Source organism: Crocodylus porosus, unplaced genomic scaffold, assembly GCF_001723895.1.
Source record: "Crocodylus porosus isolate Cpor-Errol unplaced genomic scaffold, CroPor_comp1, whole genome shotgun sequence".
Lineage (NCBI taxonomy): Eukaryota > Metazoa > Chordata > Crocodylia > Crocodylidae > Crocodylus > Crocodylus porosus.
Window position 1 is genome coordinate 28,651,117 of NW_017728943.1, and position 21,886 is coordinate 28,673,002.

At 41.0% G+C, this 21,886-nt stretch overlaps 1 protein-coding gene across 5 annotated transcripts in view; it reads left to right on the forward strand.

Annotated features, from left to right (window-relative positions):
• The window catches only part of PLCB1 (phospholipase C beta 1), a 740,315-nt gene that overhangs the window by 441,105 nt on the left and 277,324 nt on the right, over positions 1-21,886 (forward strand). For all 5 annotated transcript variants that reach the window (XM_019549094.1, XM_019549091.1, XM_019549092.1 and 2 more), the window contains one exon: positions 9,967-10,107. In XM_019549094.1, the coding sequence (XP_019404639.1) occupies positions 9,967-10,107 (141 nt within the window). The remainder of the gene's footprint in view (positions 1-9,966; positions 10,108-21,886) is intronic.

Sequence of the window (21,886 nt, forward strand, 5' to 3'; positions counted from 1 at the left end):
TAAAATATTGTTAATATATTGAGAAGTTTCTTTTCTGCATTTCTTTTCAATAAATAAAAGCAACAATGCTGCAGCCCTGTTGTATTTTGCTTGTTGTATTTTAGCAACACTGATTATGAGTTTTGGCATCTGGCACAATAATACTGCACAAAGATTCATAAGAGTCCCTCAGAATTCTCAACGCTGTGTGTTTAGCCCTGGATCAAATGAAGACTGAATTGTTATGGAGATATTTTTAAAAAATCTCAACCAGACCCTTTCTGCCAAAAGAAGTTCCTGCACTTTGGTCTCTCTGAGTGTTACAAATCTGACAGAGAAAGTATTCAGAAGAGTTCTTCATTATATGAGTTGCATATTTTTTTCAGATTTGCCAGTGCCAGGCAGTCAAAACTTTTTGAGTCATGATGAAAAAAAATGTGAGAGTGACGTTAAAATAATGGGTCTGGGGGTTTTTTTGGTTTGTGATTTTGCTTGTTTGCTTTTTAAAATACACTTAGGGATTTTTTTTCTTTGCTTTTGTCTTGGGTACACTGTATATGGCTTTGGCTGCAATGGACTTAAGTACACGCTTTACTACCCTCAATAAAGGATGTGTTCTTGAATCAGGATGCCTTGTGATATGTTAAGCTGTGTGAATTCAGTGCGAGTCTGAGGTGGTGTTTTCATATCACTCTGCATAAAGATTCAGGTGTGTACTCTAGGTGGATTTTTGCTCCATAAATATCACGGTGCGCTCATGCAACACTTCAATTTTTATAGCAGTAAAGAACCCAAGAGATGTTAAGGCCTTGCACTGTCTTTTAACATGGCCATTCCAACAGTCCAGCATCTTTAATGTTTTATATGTCCCTTACAATCATTATTGTAACACACCCTGTTGTAATATTTATGTATCTAAGAACTTTAAAGAAAGTTTATGTCAAAATGTCGTTCACTGTAGACTTCCTTTTATACAAAGGGATGCAGTTCCTTTTTTGGAATTATTCTGAGAGACTGAAAGGTTCAAATTAGGGAATTGATGCTGCAAAATGGTAGGCCATTAAGACAAAGGGCTAGAATTTATTAATAGTCTCTGCATATGCTAAGCTTGCTTGCAATAAAGTTCTGACTTATGTTTTTAATATTCTCATGGTGTTTTATCATAGGATCCAATACACTGAGAAGTACAATAAAGTAGTTAACATTATATCTTCTGCATTTTATGGCACTTTCTTATACTCACGCCTTCATTAAACAAACACTGCAAAAGGGAAAATTACAACGTTCAGAAAAAGTTGAAACGTTATTTGTTTCATAACCAATTCTTACTTTTTCAAGAAAAGGATAGGTACCTTTCCAAGACAAGTGATTTCATGATCAAATAAATCTTTTCCACATGCATTGCTATGGTTCCACATGCCATGTCATGCCTTCTGTTTGTTTTCATGGTTACTAAACTTGCAAACTCAAAGGTATCTGACACAAGAAAGATAAGAGTCTTACATATTTCAGTGACTGCTCTGGCATAATATGACATGGGGCACAGAGGATTTCTGACTACTGGTGTAGGGAGTAGGGGCAAGAGGAGGACTTTCTCCATGAAAAAGGGCTTTCTGCAAACTGTTATGCCTGTGTTTGGCCTGGCAAAAGCATGGGGGTTTTTGCGGTCTCTTGAAAAGCAAGTAATAGTTGGAATTTTTCTGATAATTTTACAAAAGCAAATTTGGGCAAAACGAACCTAATTTTGTGAATTGTTTTCATTTCACTGTAACTGTGTATTTTACACTGACCAGCTCTACCAATTTTTCAGATACAGGAATATGATTCAGTAAAGTATAGTTCAAATGTATGAGGATATTTACAGATTCAAATTGCTGCTGGATAAATACAGGAACAGGAGTTTCATTTTTTTACTAGGATTGTCTTGGGGCAAAATTCTGTTAAGCTGATAGATTCAGTTATTCATATATTCTCAGATTGCAAGTCCAGTGGGGATCATTAGATTATCTAGTGTTGCTCAGCCTTTTTGGCCGGCAGGCTGAATGTGCAGCGCCTAATCATTCTGCTGTAGACTGGGTTTGGTGGGGCCCCCCTGCAGAGCAGGGAGGGTGGCAGCCCAGCCCTGGTCCAGCTGTATTGTGGAAGGAGGCTTGGTCTGGTCCCAACCTGGGGAGAGGGTCCATGACCCGGCCTCAACCTGGCTGGATCTAGGGAAGGGGGCTTGGGTTGGCCTCATGGTGGGGAGAGGCCCCATGGTGTGGCCCTGCCCCAAACCAGCCATGTAGTGGGTAATGTTGTTGCCTGGCCCTGTGGGGAGAAAGGGCACAACCAGGCCCCAAGCTAGCCACATGGAAGGAAGGGGTGTGGCACGGCTCCAATCAGGCCATGCAAGGGGAGGGAGCATTAACTGTCACTGCTCCCCCGCCGCCAAATTTGCCAACCAGTGGGGAGGCCCGCAGGCTGGATTCCGAGTCTCCACAAGGACCGGAGGTTGAGCGCTCCTGATCCAGTCCCAAATCCTGAATAACAGGCCAGACAATTTCACAGTTACGTTTGCACTGGTCCTTAAAAGTTGTGTTTTAGGAAGGCATTTCAGCCAGAAAACATCTAGTCTTGCTCATAATGCTTGCAGATATGAAGAATGTATTTATTCCCTTGGTAATTTGTTACAATGGTCAGTGCCCTTCACACTCTTATTTCTAATTTGATTTGATCTGGTTTCAGCTGCCATCCGTTTATTATTCTTGTGCCTTTTTTTCACTAGATTAAAAGGATCAAAAATAAGGGCATTTATACCCATACTGTTTGGTCCTATGACACGCCAGAGATCCACCACTTTGAAGCAGACTCAGTAATCGAGTCTGCTCCGTACATGACCTGACATGCACTGCACTGTGTCATGTTCAGTTGTATAAGAGGCAAAATACACATCAGTGTGCAGAAAATGGTGGCAGTGTGCTTTTGAACTAAAGCACCTTCTATGTGTTTTAATTCAAAAGCGAACCACTGCCATTTTCTTAGCGCTGATGCACATTTTGCCACTTATACAACTGCAAGTATTGCAGCACCTGGCGCTTTTCAAACTGTTTGGCGCTGTGGTACTTGCATATGTAAAAATGTCCTGAGTTCCTTATTCTGAGTTTTTTCTTTGTGAATGTACTTGCACCTTTCTGTCCCAACTAACCATTGGCAATGCATAGGGGGCACACATGGGTGCATGTGTACCCCCTGAAGTTGGCCATGCACACCCCGGAAGCACCAGATGTGAAACCAGGAGTGCCACCAGAAGTGCTACCTCGGCAATCAGCCACTTGGGGGGCCCTCCCCTCCCCTCCCCCAGTCAGCGATGGGCCTCTGGGAGACCTCCCAACAGCAATCTGGTGCCCATGCAACTAACTTTTCTTTGGAACCAACTTAAAGAAGACACATATATGAGCACAAACCCACCCATCATATGTGGAACAACAAGATGTGCAAATCTTTTTATGGTTGCCTCTTTAGTTTAGCAATTACTTTGTATTCAAGTACAAAGTATACACTTTTTATACACTTAGGGAACTTGTGGCAAAACTTGAATTGTGTACCTGTTTCTAACCACTAAGGTGGCTTTTCTGATCTTTATTTGGCCTCTGTTTTTCTGTGGGGGATGAGGGACAGGAAAGTTTGAGAAACTCTTTGACATCTGATAAATTCTCTTAGTGTTTGCAGTGTATCGCAGAGGAGAGTCAAGAGCACAAAAATGGTACTGAAGCACTGACAAGCTATTGTAAGGACAAAGTTACATTACAGTTAAGGTGAAACCTGGCTTGACCTGTTGTTCGCTGTTGCATGTAAAAGTAAATCAGTGCTTGAGCTTTAATAAACACAGAAATCTGTTTTTTGTTCTGCAGACACAGGGTAATTTAATCATTAATCCTTGTGGTTTGGAGAGAGAGGAGAAAGAGAGTCAGTTCGATGAAATATAGTGTGTTACACACAGTGCCTCTGAGTGAAGTAAGGGTGTACATCATATCAGTTGGGGCAGAAGTTATGCATACACAGGTTTAAGTGATCAGAAACCAGTTTAAACCTGTAACAGAACAGAAGTTCAGTGCATGTAAACCAGTTTCAAAATGGCTAAAACTAATTTAAAATAAACCTGGTTGAATGTAGTATTAGACTTAACTGATTTAGGTCAAACTGGTTTATGAAACTTCCATCCCAGACCCCTTCCTGGTTCAAGTTAAATCACAGTCCCCCAGCATACTTTTCAGCCCTGGACTGGACTGTGCTGTCTGCTCCAGAGAGCAGGGCTGTCCCTGTCCCTCTGCTCCCTAGCTGAAGCAATGACAGCTGGCTCGCTGGCCCCCACAAACAAACCCTGGCTGGGGTCTGGCACCAGGGAGGGGGGTTAAACTCAACTTCGCTCAAGTACAGAGCTGCCCTGCCCTGCTGGCTGGCTTAGTGCTGTCTGTGATTGTGGACTACAAATCATAGAGACCTTGGGGGCACCAGGAAGAGGAAACAAACACACAGCCGTGCTTTAATGCCACCTGGTTTCTGACTTGAGCCACTGTAGGCATGTGGTTGCATTTCCTGAATCACAAGTGAATATCTGTTCATTTGCTTATTGGTTCAATCTTTGCAGCTTAGAATAACCTGCAAAGACTGACTCAATTCAGCCTCAGGCTTTTTGACTGTCTGTACTTAGCCACCTACAGCAAGTGACTGCTGATTATAATCAGTGTCAAGATAGGAGATGGAACTGTGCAAGCTGGTGATGGATCCCTGTCCAAAATGTTTGGGATCCATGCAAAGCTAACATTGCTGCACAACGTTATGGTTTCTGCCCATGTTTAAGTGTATTGGTGTGCTGGTGGGTGTGTAGATAGGTGTGTGTTGGGGGCAGGGGGAAATCAGGGATTGTACATTATAGCTGGTGGTGAACTGAAGGCTTAGCTACAAATTTCAATTGACCACACAAGTAAAGATGACAGCTTCTATTGTGTCAGTTCCAGAGAATGGGATATGAACGCCCTGGCCAACATACTCTCATAAGTACTTCTGGTCCACTTCTGGGTCCGCTGTAGAGCACGTGGGCCGCCCCCCCATGCCCCACAGCTCAACAATCAGTCACAAGGGGACCCCAGTTGCCCGCCCCAGACCCAGGAGGCACCAGTTGCCAGGGCAAAGGGAGTCCCCCATGCACTCCACCGTGGAGTGTGCTGGGGACCCTCCCACACTCCCATGGAATGCTCCATCTGCCCCACCATCTCAGCATTTATGAGCTGCCTGGTATCTTGAGGTATGTAGAAACAACGTATAAAGTTGTACCTATGTCCGAATCATCAAATCTCTCCGAATCGAATCAGAAGCTTCTCATTCCATTTGGAGAGATTAATGGTCCCTGATTTGATTCAGATTTGGCCGCTGAATTGGGCCAAATCTCCTCCAAATTGAATCGGCGGCTGAAGCTTTGTACAGCCCTAATAAATACTCCATATTCAATACATTGTCACAAGTGTCACCAAATTCGGTCAATAAACTTCTCCCATCCTTTCCACCTGTATGAAACTATTCTGAATGTTTTTCCTCATTGCTGGCCAATATCATCTTCTGCTCTGCATTTGTGTAACTCTTAGCTGTGGGGCATATTTTCCTTCAGTAGTTTCTACAGGCAGTTTTTAAAGGAGGGGATCTCAGTGCTGGCATCTGCCCTATCTGTGTTGCAATTCTGCATGAACAAACCACTTTGAAATGGAGTCTAAAATCATTTGTACTGCCAACACCATCCTTTGCCATCTTTTCTGCACTTATCTGTTTTATAATACGTATCTGTCAGCACTTGAGCCACAGAGGTGCCATCACAGATAAGCTGGCTTTGTCTCAGCTGATCTCAGGAGTTAAGTCTTAAGACAGTCCCAGGGCTTAAAATTATAGTTTCTGAGGACTCCTTTGGGAAAGAGCCAGCAGGTTGACACACAGACCTCATAAATAAAAGAGGTCAGTAAACATCAAAAGTGCTGGAAGTGGAATTTCATCTGATCACAACATTTTGAATCAACTATAAATGTAGCCCATAAGAGTTATATGGTCACTATCTTCAGCAGTCAATTATTTTGTTTAGTATGCCCCGAGATACTTCTTGAATAGTGGTTCCCTAGTGTTAGCATAGAAAAATCTCAACTGTAGCACAAACATATCTATATTTAAAACAAAACATCTAGCTGATTTTTTTTGTCCACCTCTGAAAGAGCTGGGTGGCATTTTTATTTTTTTATATATATATATATATATATATATATATATACACCTGTATTCATTAAGCTACAACCAGCAAAGTTTGAAAGTTCTGCTTGATGAAGTCTGTAAACTGGTTGGAATACTTGCCAGCTGGAGGAGAAAATAAAGCTCCAGATGGCAGTAGGGTTTCAGTCCTGTTCTTCAAGGATGAGCCTATTTATTAAAATCAGTGAAGTCCAACGTAATTTAAAGAGATGAAGCAGGTCTTTTTGCCTGGCCCCTTTACCCAAGCCAGGGTTTCTTGAGGGTCTTTCTTCCCACAGAACTGTTTGTTGGCCCTTTAAGTGACCCTGTCCTCAGGGCCATCCTGTGAGGAAGCAGTTTTTCAACACAAGTAGTGGCAAAGCCAGGCCATGTTCTGACAGTGGCTTAAAAGGGGATAGTATTTTGCCATTTATCAAAATTATCATTTGTGGCCACATTTCTTCATGTAATCCATATATACATTTTTTAGGAAGAAACCTGCGGGAGGGCTACTGGTACCAGGGCAGTTCTGTTCCTTGGTGTTGGCCAAAGTAAAAATGCACATTTGAAATGTGTTTCTTTAGGTGTGGTACTGTGTCCTTGAAACATGATATGTGCAGCTGAAGAACCACTTTTTTGCATATGCTGGTTGTATACTCTTGCATAGTTCTTGGAAGTATCTTTTCCTAAAGTTAGATTAGCTTCGATTTATAAAGACTCAAGCACTCCCAAACTCTTTGTACAATATCATGCTATATTTCAAGATGTCCAGTTTCCACACATTTATGCCTAGCTGCTGTGGTGGAGTGGCCAGGTACCATATTAGTGTTCTGTTCAAAGTGACAGTAAGTTTATTAGATTAGCATCACAGGCAGCTACTTCCAGACAATACTTAACCTTATTTTATTCATTCTTTGCAAAACAAACCCAGAATGGATGCCCTGTCTGATTTTTGGTCTTGATTTGTCCTCATGATGTAAAAGATTGGACTTCATATATCAGTGTATCTCCTGATTCATTGCTAGGTATGCACGTCTTAAAAACCCTGTTCCGGAAGTCCCAGGTATGTTCACTATCAGTGAAGAGAAATCAAATAAACTTTCATTTTATTTCATATGCAGTTGTGGGTTATAGTAACAGTTACTAGAATCATAGAATTATTATGTATAGTAACAGTTACTATGTATAGTGTATGTATATATAGAGAGAGAGTAACCATTACTATGTATAGTAACGGTTACTAGAATCATAGAATTACTGACAAAATATAATTTAGTTCAGTATTTAACCACATTTAAATCGTGGTTATATTGCCACGTGGTAAAGCACACAGCATAGTGAAGATGTGACCTTTAGGCTCTACAGCAGTATAAATTAGAAGAAGGTGGAGATGAGAAAAATGTTGAGGCAGTTAAGATAGGAAGAAATGATTGTAAGAGAGAAAATGCAGATGATTAAAATAAAATAAGGAGGTGGAAAAATAAGGAAAGAAAAGATACCGGGGGGGGGCAACAAAAATTATGATACAGATGTCTAGCCTATACTGTTAATGGTGGGCTAGCAAAGCCCTCTAGTGGTGACATGGCTATTATGGGCAAAAGGAGTTTCTTTGCTGGTATAACGACTTCCCCAGCTGACAAGTTATAGTTGCAAAGGATGCATGTATATGTGTTTATAAGGTGACCTCCTATATAAGTTGTGCTTCTCTAGTGCAGTAGGAATGAGTCAACTGTGACTGACAGCTGTGACAGCAAAACTTTATAGGATAGGCCTTCCTGAGACTGTGGGAGGAAAGGGGGAAAAAAAGACCATGGGCAAATATGTAGTAAGCAACATACGGCATATTTGCTTTAAACAAGCTGTAGTGAGCTAAACTGAATTAATTTTGTTTCTCATGGAAAACTGTTTTGTTTTTGCAGTCAGTTGCACCTGCTATTTCTATGGAAAAAAATCAAAAATTTCATACCTGAAAAGTAGATTTCACCAGAAGGGCAATTTTGGCTAACTTATAATTTCAGCCAGTTCTAATGTTGAATCTGAGGTTTAAAGATATTTTGGTTAAAGCACAAATAAAATGAATACTTTCCAAGTTCACTTTTGGATGGGGAGGAAGTACAGATACAGTCCCAGTTTGGAAATTGTCTTTACCTGCCCCATTTTTGTTTGAAAAAGTTCAGAATAACAGCCAGCCTGTATTTCTACCTTCTTAAAGCAAGAATGACAATATTTTGTGCATAGAAAAAAAGAAAATTTACACGCAGAAAATATATTCTGCATATACTGCTTACATTGTTGATTAGTCTGTTTAGCTCCTCACTCAGTAGCAAGCTAACATCATCTCTGTATCTCTTTTCTTGACCTCTCTCATCCCAGGAACAGGCCTTCTGTTTTTATTTTTGCTTTTTGCTATTTTAATCTGAAGTGTGAAAACCTGTCATTAATGTGTTTATCCATGACAGCAGTTTTGCCTAAGAGTACAAACGATAATATTCCTCATTTACAACACCTTTGAATAGGCTCATTATATTGTCATGTTCCCTACATAGCTTACGATTGTACCCGATATTTAGTGAAGCTCAGCGTTAATGATAGGCCATCCTTCATTTCCTTGCAATTAGTATGCAGTGCTACAAAACTTTCCTTTGAACCTGTTTAAGTGTTTGGTGTAGATACCCACAAGCTTTTTGCTGGCAAATGCATATTATAGTGATCATAAGACATCCCTGTTAGATTGAAGCTTATTAGCAAGTTAAAGTACCCCCTCCTCTCAGATGTTCCCTTTTCTGGAATAGATGGTCATTTTCACAATCTTGAATTTGTTGTCCTGCAGTAATAAAAACATTTATATCAGACAAAGCTTAGATTATTACACAGATGGTATTAAATTTGAAGAACTGTAGCATGAATAATGAATACGCTTGCTTAACAGGTTTTAAAAAAAGTTTGCATGAGTTTTAAATGGTGATGATTATGCCAGTCCTTTACAGTTCACAGATTATTTATTTCACTCCAGAGCTTTCATCATGAGTTCAGTTTACTGAAGGACTTTGAGTTTTTGTTTTAGAAACAGTGTAGTTAGTTAACCCCATGAGGATCCAATTTGCTAGGTAATTTTTTAACATTTTTACTATGCTGTGAAACATTGTCTTTGTTAGAAGCCAGAATTTCCAAACTGTGCTAGCACTCTGCAAAGGAGGGATTTCCCTGCATGAAACTTTCTTGAAAATTCTTATCTGACTTTTCCACCTTGGAAGCTCTTCAGGGCTAGGACCAGGCATTTTTTTTTGTATTGTGGCATGCTAATTAGCACTTTTGTGATGTAAATTGGTAGAAACCAACATAATTATAACATATCACTAGACCTTGTTACTGGTGCCAAACCTCAGTTGCTGTCTATAACTATTTTTTTTTAACTGGCTTAAATGGACTTTGGATCAAGCCCTACGATCCTGATTCCTCAGAACCCTTAAGTTTGTACTTGACTTTGAAAGCCAAGTTATAAGGAATCAGAGAGCAGCATCCACCTATGTGCCTCCTCACTGCCCCTACACAGAGCTTGGACACTCTGCAGAAGATAGGCCAGTATCTTTCATTGTTTTTGGATGTCATCACTTCTGCAATGAAGAATTAACCAGGCCAGAAATGTAGATGATGCCTAAAGTGTTAATGTTTCTCAACACTTAAAATAGTTTAGAAAGTGCTAAAGTCTGATATACTTTCTTGAAATATACTTATTTGCAGGATCCAAAGCTGCGTGAACTCTTGGATGCAGGGAACCTAGGAGGTAGACTTGAGAATCGAATGATAACAGTCGTCTACGGTCCAGACCTGACCAACATATCGTACCTGAATTTAGTAGCTTTCCAAGAGGAAATAGCAAAGGTATTGTGCACTTAGCTTTATCATTTAAAAAATCTTTAAGTATGGGTTTAGGATGTGGCTGAAACTGAGCTAAAGAGACAACTACTAAATTGCATTTTCAAATAAAATTAGCCTGCTGTTATAGAAATATGACATATTGTGTAACAGACAAAAATTGTAATAATTGTTTTCTGGGAGTATTCACAGGTAATTATAAGCTATCAGTGTTGTCATTGTGAAAATGTTTCTAGCTCTTCTCCCTGTATGGCCCAAATGCATTTTGTGAAAACACATGTAAAGTTAAAAAAAAAAAAAAGAGGTTGCAGCTTCAAAAGACACGTTGTGACTCTCCAGTAACAAGTCAATATTTATCAACATTTAATACCTGTTCTAAGTATCTGAGTATTCTGGTATATCTATGATACTGCAGTATGGAGACTATTGACATTTTAATGTTGACCTGTATCAAACTAAAGAAATGAGGTTTGTATGTTTATTAATCTAACCATGCCTATCTGTACACTGTTAGCCCAGCAACAAGACCCTTAACCTAACCTAACCTTTAATTATAATGTTCATGAATCCTATCTCTTGTCCACTAATAGCAGTTAACTGCAACCTTTAAATAGAGGTCATTATCATACATAAACATTTTTGTTTTCTGTATAGTTTAACTAATGCCTATCAATCAGAGAGCAGCATCAAGCTATGTGACAACATTTTCTTCTCATTGCAATCCTCTTTGTTTCCTGCTCTACCCAAAGTTTAAACCAGATGCCTGGCAGTGGCAGCCGTATTCCAATTCAGGCATCAGTAAGACAGTCACTTGACTTCATGGCTCATTATAATCTACCTGATTTCTTCTTGACTCTTCAGGTTATTATAGATGTGCTCTGTGGGGGGCACTTTAATTAGTGCAGCTCTTGGAGCTGCGCTAATTAAAGTGCCCAGTGTCACGTGTATCAGTGTCCCTACGCTGAAAATGGCAGCAGGTCACTTTGAACTAAAGCTCATCAAACAAGCTTTACTTTAAAGCACCCCACCACTATTTTTCAGCATGGGGATGCTGATGCACATGACACTGGAGTCTGCTGAAGCACAGATTAAGGAGTCTGCTCCAACACGCTGTAATTACCGTGCACTGGAGTAGCCTCCATGCATGTGTATTGGAGCCCTATATTCCACAGGTGTTAACAACTCTTTCTCTCTCCTTTTTCAATGGTCTTAATGTTACATCAATCATGCCATCCTTTCTTCTCTAATTTTGTTGTCTGTTTGCTGCTCCTGGTAATAGCTTCTATTTCACAGCCCTGCAGATTGTTTTTAATACTTAACTACAAACATTACCTCATAAGTGGAAACATAAACTCAGGTGAACATTAAGTCAGATGTGGAAATAACTTTCAATGAAGCATTGGATTCACTGTCAAGATGCTCAAAAAGGCTAGGTTTTATTTTAGAAATTAGAAGATGTACATTTATTTCTCATAACTATAAAGAAACAAAATCTTTTGAATATTTTTGCCTAGTCTGTTGTGTTCTTAATATATAATGTATGAGCTAGCAAATTAATGAGCATTCCAATGAAGTTATATTTGTTTTTGCTTTGTTCTTAAGCTGAATAATATAGCCTTTGGCATGTAGCACACTAGTAAACTTTTAGTTTCTTTTTAACTAGAGAAAAATGGGTGCTGTGTTTAGATATGATGATGCACCATATCATCTGCACCTACCTTTTCAAAATCCTAATCTGCCTATGCCAGTACCAGCTGGTCCTTCATCCATTTCCTTTCTAAGAAAGTCACCCTTGGAGCCAGAAGTCCAGTATCTGTGGGGAACACCAACCAGACATTGAGAGGTATGAAGAGAAATCTCTTTATTCCTGCAAGGCTTATATCCTTCCTGCTGGGCCATGCTTCAGTTTTTGCCAGTCTAAATCTCTCTGGTTGTTTGGCTAGTTTGTCCTTTGAGCCCAACTAAAAATGTGTTTTGGTATCCCTTTTATACTTCTGCATATAACTTTCTGGAAAAGTAGAAGGATAAATAACACAAAGATGCAGTAGTTCATGGACTAGCACCCTGGCAAGAAAGTTAAAACATGCAGAATAGTTGTCCCAACTATACAGCTGGGCTGCTCAGAAACCCAACTCAGTGTTAGTTTCCATGTTTGGAAAGACTTGAAATAGAGCTAAGCAGTGGAGATTTAAAAAAAATACGAAGGGAATTGGAGATACAGAAATGTAGATAAGAATCTAAAAGGAAATTTGAAAGGAAATGTAAAGACACGGAAAAGTTGAACTGAGAAAATCTAATGTTTCAGCACCCATACAAAGCCCTGTGAAGTCAGTTTCTACACAGGCACAGCAGTCTGATCATGTGGTATCCATTAATGGACTGGGGCCTCCTCACTTTTAAGGGGAGATTTTCAAAATAAGATATATACACTGAAGTCTGATTGACTCTCAGTAGGAAGTGGGTGCCTAACTCTCATGTGTGCCTTTGAAAATCTCTTGCCAGTCACTGGCATACATACTTTGCTGCTTTACCTTTCATATCCCATATATTATTTTTCAGACTATGCTATACTCATCCCTAAACTTTCACTTGAAAAAAGTTAAATTAGAACGATATAAAAATGATCTTCATAAAATTAATAAAATTGTATTTTTCCCCTTAAAAAATTGGGGTGAGTTTTTTTTTTCTTTAGGGTTTTAGCTTCTTATTATTCAACTTTTGAGCCCAGTGCAGTTCTGAACTGTTTGCTGGTCATTCTGTTTAAAAAGTTCAGGTCATCCTATCCACTTTTGGGGCTGTGGTAGAATTAATGAGGATCAGAGCCTAAGGCTAAACATTTACCACTGACCTTGCTTTAAGTGAACTGAGTAAAGAATTAGAAAACTAAAATGAAGTAATGATACGCTGTTTTGCTCACATTCCTACAGGGAACATAAGTAAACGTACTCTAGGGGTCTGTGAAGGATATACATCTACTGGTTTATACTTAAGGTGCCTGTTTGAAACTCTGCTATTAAAACTCCAAAAGATGGATGGGTGGACATGTCCTCATGATGAAGGCAAATACCAATGGGTGCAACCTATGTTTATTTCAGAGGGGCTTCAATAGGCGTATCTCGATGCAGAATTTGGGGTTCAGTTCTTAGTTTGATTCTTCTCTGCTTTATTTTTCCTCTAAAGTGCTTCTCAACCTATATAGATAGATGGATGGATGTCACAATCCTTCACCCACCTTGTATCTTGCTCTGTGTTTTCAGTCTAAACTGTGAACTTCCTATCATCTTGCCACTCTTCACTTTATATCTTCCATGCCATTTTTTCTGGTTGGAACAAGTTTCCAACTATATATGCCTTCCATCTGTTCCATCAAATCTCTACATGAATTCCATTTTCACTTATGAAACCCTCCAAAGATGCCTGTTCTATTCTGCATTGTGTTGTGTCGCTGTGTTTTGTTATACTTCATCCATTATACTGCATATCTATTCTGCCTTTCATAGTTGTTGTGGGTGAAATCCTGGCTCCACTGATATTAGTGGAGAAGCTCTAGTTGACTTCTACCCTAAGCCTCTCTGCTTTGTTTGTATTTAAAAGGATCCTGCATGTGTAGAGACCTGGCCCATCACATGTCTTCCAATATGTCATTAAGTCTCAGACTGACTTATGTTGCCTTCTCCTTGTTTATATCTCAGACTAATATGAACATATGATGCAGAAAATATTCAGCCTCATTTCCCCAAAATAACACCTTCAGTATCTTCTTCAGTTCCACCTCTGGGACCCTCCTAAGCTGTCACATAGAGAGACCTGTCCTCAACAGAGAACTGGGGGCTTTTTTAACAATAGTTCCTGGCAAACATTTCCACTAAGCAACAGGCATCATTCTTGATGGAAACTATTGCTGGATCTGACATGTTTGACATTCACAGGGCAAGCTATCCATAGGGGCAGGGGGGAATATGTCCTAGGAACTTGTCCTGCCATCACTGGCCAGCAAGGGGACCTGAAGAGTCCCAGCTGGCAGGACCTGTAATTCCCTCCCCTCTCCCTTTCTCTGCCCCATCTTCATTTGTGCTGCTAATAACAAGTGAGCCCTGAACACAACAGCTGAGCCTCCCTTGGGTGATGGAGCTGCTTCCCCCCAACCCTGATGCAGACCAGGGCAAGGCTGGGGGTTGTGGGGGAAAGGTGGAGAGTGGGGAGGAACATCAGGGCGTATCCTGGGACACTTTTTTAGATGCTTTCTTGTATGTGCTCTTCTTCTCTCCCCTACACACTTTTACTGTGTGCAAGTAAAACACATTGGGCTGAGTGTTTGTATATACTCTGGCTGTTACAGGGAAGAGGGGCTAAGTGGCTCCTTAAAAAAGCAGCCTTGAAGGATGGTTGGAGAAAGGGAAGTGGGGCAGTGAGTCATTACATCTCCTGCTGAGGCACCCTGGTGCAACAGAGTTCATCATGATGAGTCACAGAGAAGTCCCTTTGCAGGAAGGAGGGGAGTGAGGAGAAAGCAGTCTATGCAGGAATGTTGGAGGACCTGGCCGGAAACTATCACCCTATGTGTAATATGCTACACATTAAAATTTGAGCCCGATACAAACAAGATACAAAGATATCCTGTATTTAACAAGTAACATCTTTGAGGCTGAATCACCATTTTTGCAGCTTATCTAGTAATAAATTGCTTGAATGTGTGGCATGTTACAATTTATTGCTCCATTAATATGTTAATCTCACTTTAAATTTAACATCTACCAGAAGTTAATAACATTTCTGTATATAGCCTGTGCCTAATTTAGGTGTCTACATCTCTCCCTTCTTTTTCCTCCATCTGATCTGGTATTTACAAACAGAAAAGTATGGCTGAAATGGACCCCCAGAAGTCATCCAGCATTCCTCAACCCAAAAGTGGGCCACAAGAATATATGAAAGGATCAGAAAAAACTTTAAAAATGAATCAAAAAACTTTAAACATGGATTTTCCTTTAAAGGAGAAAAACATGAGAAATAGTGGGTTTTCTCTCGCAGACTGGCAGAGCTAAAGCCTGCAAGGGGCTATGTGGGTCCCCCCCAAGACCCATAACCCTCCCACCTTAGACACCTACCCTCTGCCCCACACACTGTGGAGCTGGGACCTAGGGGCAGGGGGCAGAGGGTCAGGAATGAGGGGCACTAAGTTGGGACTGGCCATCAGTGTTTACAAATAGGTCCTGGTACAAAAAAAGTGGAGAACCACTGATTTAGTCCAGTCCCCTATTCACACTATCCCAATACAAGTCCTTTCCTAACATATTTCTAAAACTACATAATCAATCCACACTGGCACAACTATGAGGCATATTGCCCAAAGGCACCAAAAACACCCAAACCTGCCACAAGTAAAACTGGGGAATGAGGACTGTCACTATCCTGCTGCCAGAAGGTTTCTTAAAAGGTTCTCAAGAGATGCAAGGAAGAGGCCCATGCCCCGCAGCTGTAGAAGTAGGTAAAATCCCCCATGGTCCATACAATTTGACTATGAGGCCAAATTTCTTCCTGATCCCAACTGTGGCTATCAATCTGATCCTGGGGAGGGATCAGTTTCCTTTAGTCAGGAAACTTCCAATTTTTGTCCCAGCAGGAGCATTAATATAGCCCAGTCAGTCAAAATCCCCAGCAAACTGGGGAAGGTGGAAAAAAACTCCACAAACAAAAAAATAACCTGACACCTGTAGCAACAGAAAGGGAAAAAAATCCTTCTCAGCCTCATGTGGCAGCCAACAAAGCTCAGAAGCATGGGAAAAACCAAACACCCTTTATTCTGCTTTCCAGCCTGGGAACAACAAACATAAGTCTACACATCATATCCTTTGAATAAAGAGCCAGAACTCCCCTTTCTGTATCTTCTCCATAAACTTATCCCAGCTGCTTTAATCTTATTTCATAACTAAGCCAGTTGTGGAGCTCTGCTTATCCACTGATTGTTCATCCCACTTAAAATGAATCAGGGAAAGATTATAGATGGCCCAGTCCAAAGACCAGTGAATCCAGTAGTAAAATTCCCTTTATTTCATTGTGTTCTGGACCAGGCCTATAGCTAACAATTATTAATTTCTCCTTTAATAAAATGAATCGGTTACAGCATGTTATGTCTCTTATATTAACGCTGTGCTATTTTTTCCAAAATACTTATAAATACAAGGCTAGTGTTAAAAAATGAAAAGCCTAAGATATTGCTGTTAAAAAATGTGGCTTTACTAATGCTCATCACCAGACTATGCGAGAAACATTGTGTTCACACACACAGTCAGTTCTGATTTGAATGAAATGTTTTCAAGAATTTGTACCACTTAGGTGCTGTCTTTTCTTATGAAAAAAAGCTCTCATCTCTTATATTGAGATAAATGCATTTAGGTATATATTCTGATGCATGTAATGGATGAAATGAATGAATCCATTGAGCAACAGCTCTCAAAATGTACTACAAATAGTACACTACTTACCTACCGGAGCACAGAACAGCTACATAATGTGTTAGTAAAGTTAACAGGAATGACATAAATATGAATTGAAGTAACAGGACTCAGCCAAAAAGAAAGCAGGAACATAGGGCTCTTTTATCATGATGGATGTGATTCGCTTGGAATTAAAATTTGTTGCATGGCTGGACCATTCCATTTAAACAAATGGATCAGAGGCTTCCAAGCTAGGAACGAACTTTGTTGTCACTAGCAAAACCTTATTTCAAAAGCCCTAGATTTATCATTGCTATTTGTATTGCATCCACACACATAGTTAACAGTAGTGATTCGAAGTCTGTTATAAACTTTCCATAGTCATCAACTAGCTCTGTTCTTTCCATGTATCAGTGCTTTGAGTCCTATGCTCATCATACTTTGCATTCTGGTATCTGTGATACTAGTGACATGGACTTCCACAGTGTGTTATACGGTAACTTCTAATTTCAGCTGTAATTAAAGCATTGACCACTATACTGAATAGCTTAACTAGAGAGACAGAATGCCATTTCGTAGCTAAAGCAACAAGGATGTCTTTCTTCTCAGCTTGATCCAAAGCACATCAGAGTCACTAAGAAGCCTCCCATTGATTTCAGTGAGCTTTGGGTCAAGACTCAATACCATCAGTTTACATCCTTCTGAGGATTCAAACCAATGACCAGAAAGAGGATATGACCTTTGGCAGCTTTCCTAACCTTGGCTTTGCTGGAGCTTTGGAAGATTAGACTGAAGGTCCTCAAAAGAGAGGGAAAATAGATTCATTGATTTGGCGCAGATGGAGTCTCAGGTATTACTCAGTGTCAGGGTAGGCTTTTAGTTTACTTGGCTGTGATGTTCCTCCTGTCACAAGTCCTATGGGAAGAATAAAAAGGAACGTGGCTTGATTACATGTAAATAATATTTGCAACAGATACACTATAATTACATTTCTGCCAAAAATTCTTGAGAATCAGGACTTGGAGCAGGCAATACAAAGAACAACCGAGATACAGGATGGTGTGGAAGTGACATAAGTTGGTTTGCTACAAAGTGATTGCATTGCAAGGACTGCCATATTAAATACCTCAGTGGGTGCATCTACATGTGCAGTTAATACACAGCAATAAACTCTGGAGCAATTTGAGCTCTAATACACTATTCCTAGGCACATGCACCCATGCCAGCACAAATGTGAGCTGGGATAGAGTAGGCCCAGGCTGGCAGCGGGCACAGGAGGTCAGCCCTGGACTCTAGGTAGTGGCATCCAGTGGTGTCAGGGCTGGCTGGGACACAAGAATGCTGAAAGTGTGGAGTTGTGTGGCTAGGAGGCAGGCAGAAGTCTGGCCCCCAGCTGGCTGGGCTGACCAGACACAATTTATGCCTGCAGTCAGCAGCTACATATGAGTTTCAGGTAAATTATCCTGTCATAAAATAGTACTGTCCCCGACAGTAGTATCTTATTGCAGCATTCATTAGTTTACTGCAGGCCAATATTGTTGCATGTGTAGATAGCAACACTTTACTCTGCAGCTAATTAGTCTACTCCATTAAAGTGCATGGGTAGACACAGCCAGTGAGAGGCACACAAAACTATTGGGTTTTATTCTAAACAAATGTATTTTAAGTTTCTTAAGTAATATATTAGGCTACCATTAATCTTTCCAGCAGTTAGTGTCACAAAGAGAGTTTTTAACTGTTCTTATTCTATGTATAAACAGAAACAGTGTTTACAAAATGTAGCTATTTTGAAGCTGGAGAAGTGAGACGCCAAGATGAAATAAAATTCTGTCTTTAATGTGCTTCTATTCAAAACAGTTCCAGGAAAGTGAAGATGATGCTAAAGAGCCCTATTATTTTGCTTGTCTGTCTCACATATATTGTGTCTTGACATATCTCATAAAGTTAAAATTATTGTTAAAAGTATGACATAATACTGTGTGTCACAGAAGATTAAGGGCCAGAATCGCCCAGCAACAGTGTCAAATTCCAAAAGAACTTCGGGCAACTCAAAATGTATCTGATGTCTTCTCTGATGTATGCTAATTAGCATGTGTTGGAGCAGACACAGCGTCTCATGTATTCAGCATCCCCATGCTTCAAAATGGCGGTGGGGGTGCTTTAATTAAAGCACATTGAATGAGCTTTAGTTAAAGCATCCCTGCTGCCATTTTGAAGTGCAGGACACTGAATACATGTAGCACTTTATTTAGAGTGGCTCCTAAAAGCCACCCTAATTAAAGTTCTTCCCTTCCCCTCCCCAAACCTAGCCCAGAGCATATCTAAAGATGCCCTTTGAGATAAGCAGGGTTACAGCTGTACCCTTGAAATCTAGCCCTGGTGTGTGTGGTCATTGTTGTGTTGACCAGAGAACTCAGTCCTCATGGGTGCCTGTAGATGTGCATGGAGACTGCTCTGATGTGCTGTAATTAATCAAGGTTGCTGGAGCGTGCTAATTAGCACACCTCCAGCGGCCTCCACATCTCAAATCACCATCCCTGCACTTCAAAATGGCAGTGGGGACACTTTAACTGAAGCTCATTGAACGAGCTTAAAGCACCCGCCATTTTGAAGCGTGGGGACACTGATACATGAGGTGCTGCAGTGTGTTAATTAGAGTGGCCTCAGAGCTGCTCCAATTAAAGTGCCCCCTTGCCCACCCTTGGAGCATGTGTGAAAATGCCCAATGAGAACATGGTTGGCTGATTTGCAGGGGCTGAAGAATGGCAGCTCTTTAGTCTCCTTCATAGGCAGCTCTTTAGTGTGTTCAAATGCGCAGATGACACTAAGATGTGGGGAGAAGTGGGCATACTAGAAGGGAGGGACAGGCTGCAATTGGATCTGGACAGGTTACAGGGGTGGGCGGATGAGAATAAGATGGGATTCAGTACTGGCAAGTGCAGGGTACTGCACCTAGGGAGAAAGAACCAGGAGCATACCTACAGTCTGGGGAACTCCCTTCTCATTAGCACAGAGGCAGAAAAGGATCTTGGAGTCGTTATAGACTCCAAGATGAACATGGGCTGCCAATGTGGGGATGCGGTCAAGAAGGCTAACCACACCCTGTCATGCATCCATGGATGCATCTCAAGCAGGTCCAAGAAGGTGATCCTCCCCCTCTATGCAACACTGGTCAGGCCGCAGCTGGAGTACCGTGTCCAGTTCTGGGCACCGCACTTCAGCATCGAGAGGGCCCAGAAGAGGGCCACTCGCATGGTCAGAGGGCAGCAAGGAGCGGAGCCTACGAGCGGAGGCTATGGGACATAAACCTGTTCAGCTTCCACCAGAGAAGGCTGAGGTGGCCATCTACAAAATTGCCAAGGGGGACCAGCAGGCATTGGGAGAGTCCCTGTTCCCCTGAGCACTGTTGGGAGTAACGAGGAGTAACGGCCATAAGTTGATGGAGAGTAGACTCAGGCTAGATATCAGGAGGCACTACTTCACAGTCAGGGCAGCTAAGATCTGGAACCAACTTCCAAGGGAAGTGGTACTTGCTCCTACCCTGGGGGTCTTCAGAAGGAAGACAGATAGATAGATAGACACCTTGCTGGGGTCATTTGACCCCAGCATTCTTTCCTGCTCATGGCAGGGGGTCCGACTTGATGATCTGTTCAGGTCCCTTCTGACCTTACTAACTATGAAACTATAGTGAGTTGAATGGTTCTAGGAAACTGAAACACCTCTGAATTTAGATTAGATCAGAAAGCCATGCAAAAATGTACAATATCAGAATGCTTTGCCATTCTTTGTATCCAAACAGAGGAAAAGGAATCATGAAAAGATCTGTCAGCCCTGTCTCAAAAGTAATGTATATGCATGCAGAAGTTTCTTAGTATCTTATTAAGAAAAAGATAACCTTCAGTAATGTTTTGACTTGGCAGACTTGTGTATTCTTTATAGCACCCAGTGTCACCCAAGGGTGCATTTTCAGAACTGCTGAATAACATGAGCTCTAGTTTGTCAGTGAGAGCACTGGTGCTTTGAGAAACAGACAGCAGCCTAAATTCTCAAGAGATTTTGGATGCTCACTTTCTAGGTATTTACCTTGGATCACTGCAGAGTGGCATTATGTAGTTAAGGCATAGCACTTCCTGAAACCTAGAACCTCTTTAAGATGTCTCAAGTTGAGCACTTAGACATTGCTAGTCACTTTTGCAAACAAAGGTTTTATTGAGAAAAAAATTTCATAACCACCAGAATGGTGTGCCAAGTTGGACATACAAACAATTTACAGTACTGTGGATCAAAAGCGGTGGAATTTTAATATATATCAGCTGCTCTGGTAATTGTCCCTGTGACTGCTCAGTGAAAGTTAATATAGGTTAGCTTTCTCTTACCAAAACAGAAGAGTCTCCGTATAGGCAGTTACTACAGAGGCTGCATCCACACATTGACATAATCTGGGAGAATTCTTCCAGGTTTGCTCTCTGGGTAGAGAAACTTATTCAGAGCTGCATGCACAGACATTCGAGTGCTGAGGCCCTGAAGTGTGGAGCGGCTGACACTGTGCAGCTAGTGGGGGTCCCTGTGCACACATTTCAACTGGCTTCTTTAGTCTGGCTTCTTTAGTCTGTCTGGTGACTTCTCTGTTGTCTGGTTTCTTCTCTCTCAGAAGAAACTGAATGTCTTTATGAGGTGAGAGTAGCTGATTTATAGTCCAGATACCTCCCCCCAACTTTTGCACTGAGGTAAATTGTTCTGCTTGTACTAAAAGTCACATTTTCAAAAACACTTTAGGCATGAAGCCCCAGTGAAAGTTGGAATGAACATTTTCAAAATACTGTCATGTAATTTTTAGGTTTTCTGGCTGAAACAGAATTTTCTTTTTTCATATTTTTCCATAGGGGAGGAGATCAAGAAAGATAAAAGAGGAAAAAAGCAGCCAAGTTGGGGGATGGAGGGAGTTTCCATTTGAACTGAAGCAAAATGCAGTTTTTGGTTGCAATGAAAAATCAGAAAGCAGTGCAAAAGCTACAAAAACACTTCTTTAAAAAGCTGCTTTGTTTGTTTGATTTTTAAGTAAAACACACTCTGTTGGAAAAACTTTTAATGAAAGCTTGTAAGTAAGGACTGAGGTGTTGTAGGAGAGCAGAGGATGAGACAGTATGAGTGGCACAGCTGACAGTTTTGTGCCCTGGGCAGGAGAGGGCAGTGCTTGAGCCACCACTACTTGTATTACTGGATAGGCAGAGGTGGCAGCTGCTATTTTTGTCTCCTATCCCACCCTCTCCCCCCACTTAACCCCCACAAAATCAGCTCCTGGGGCTGGTGCCCTCCTCCTCCTCCTCCCCCCAACCTTAGTTACACTTCTG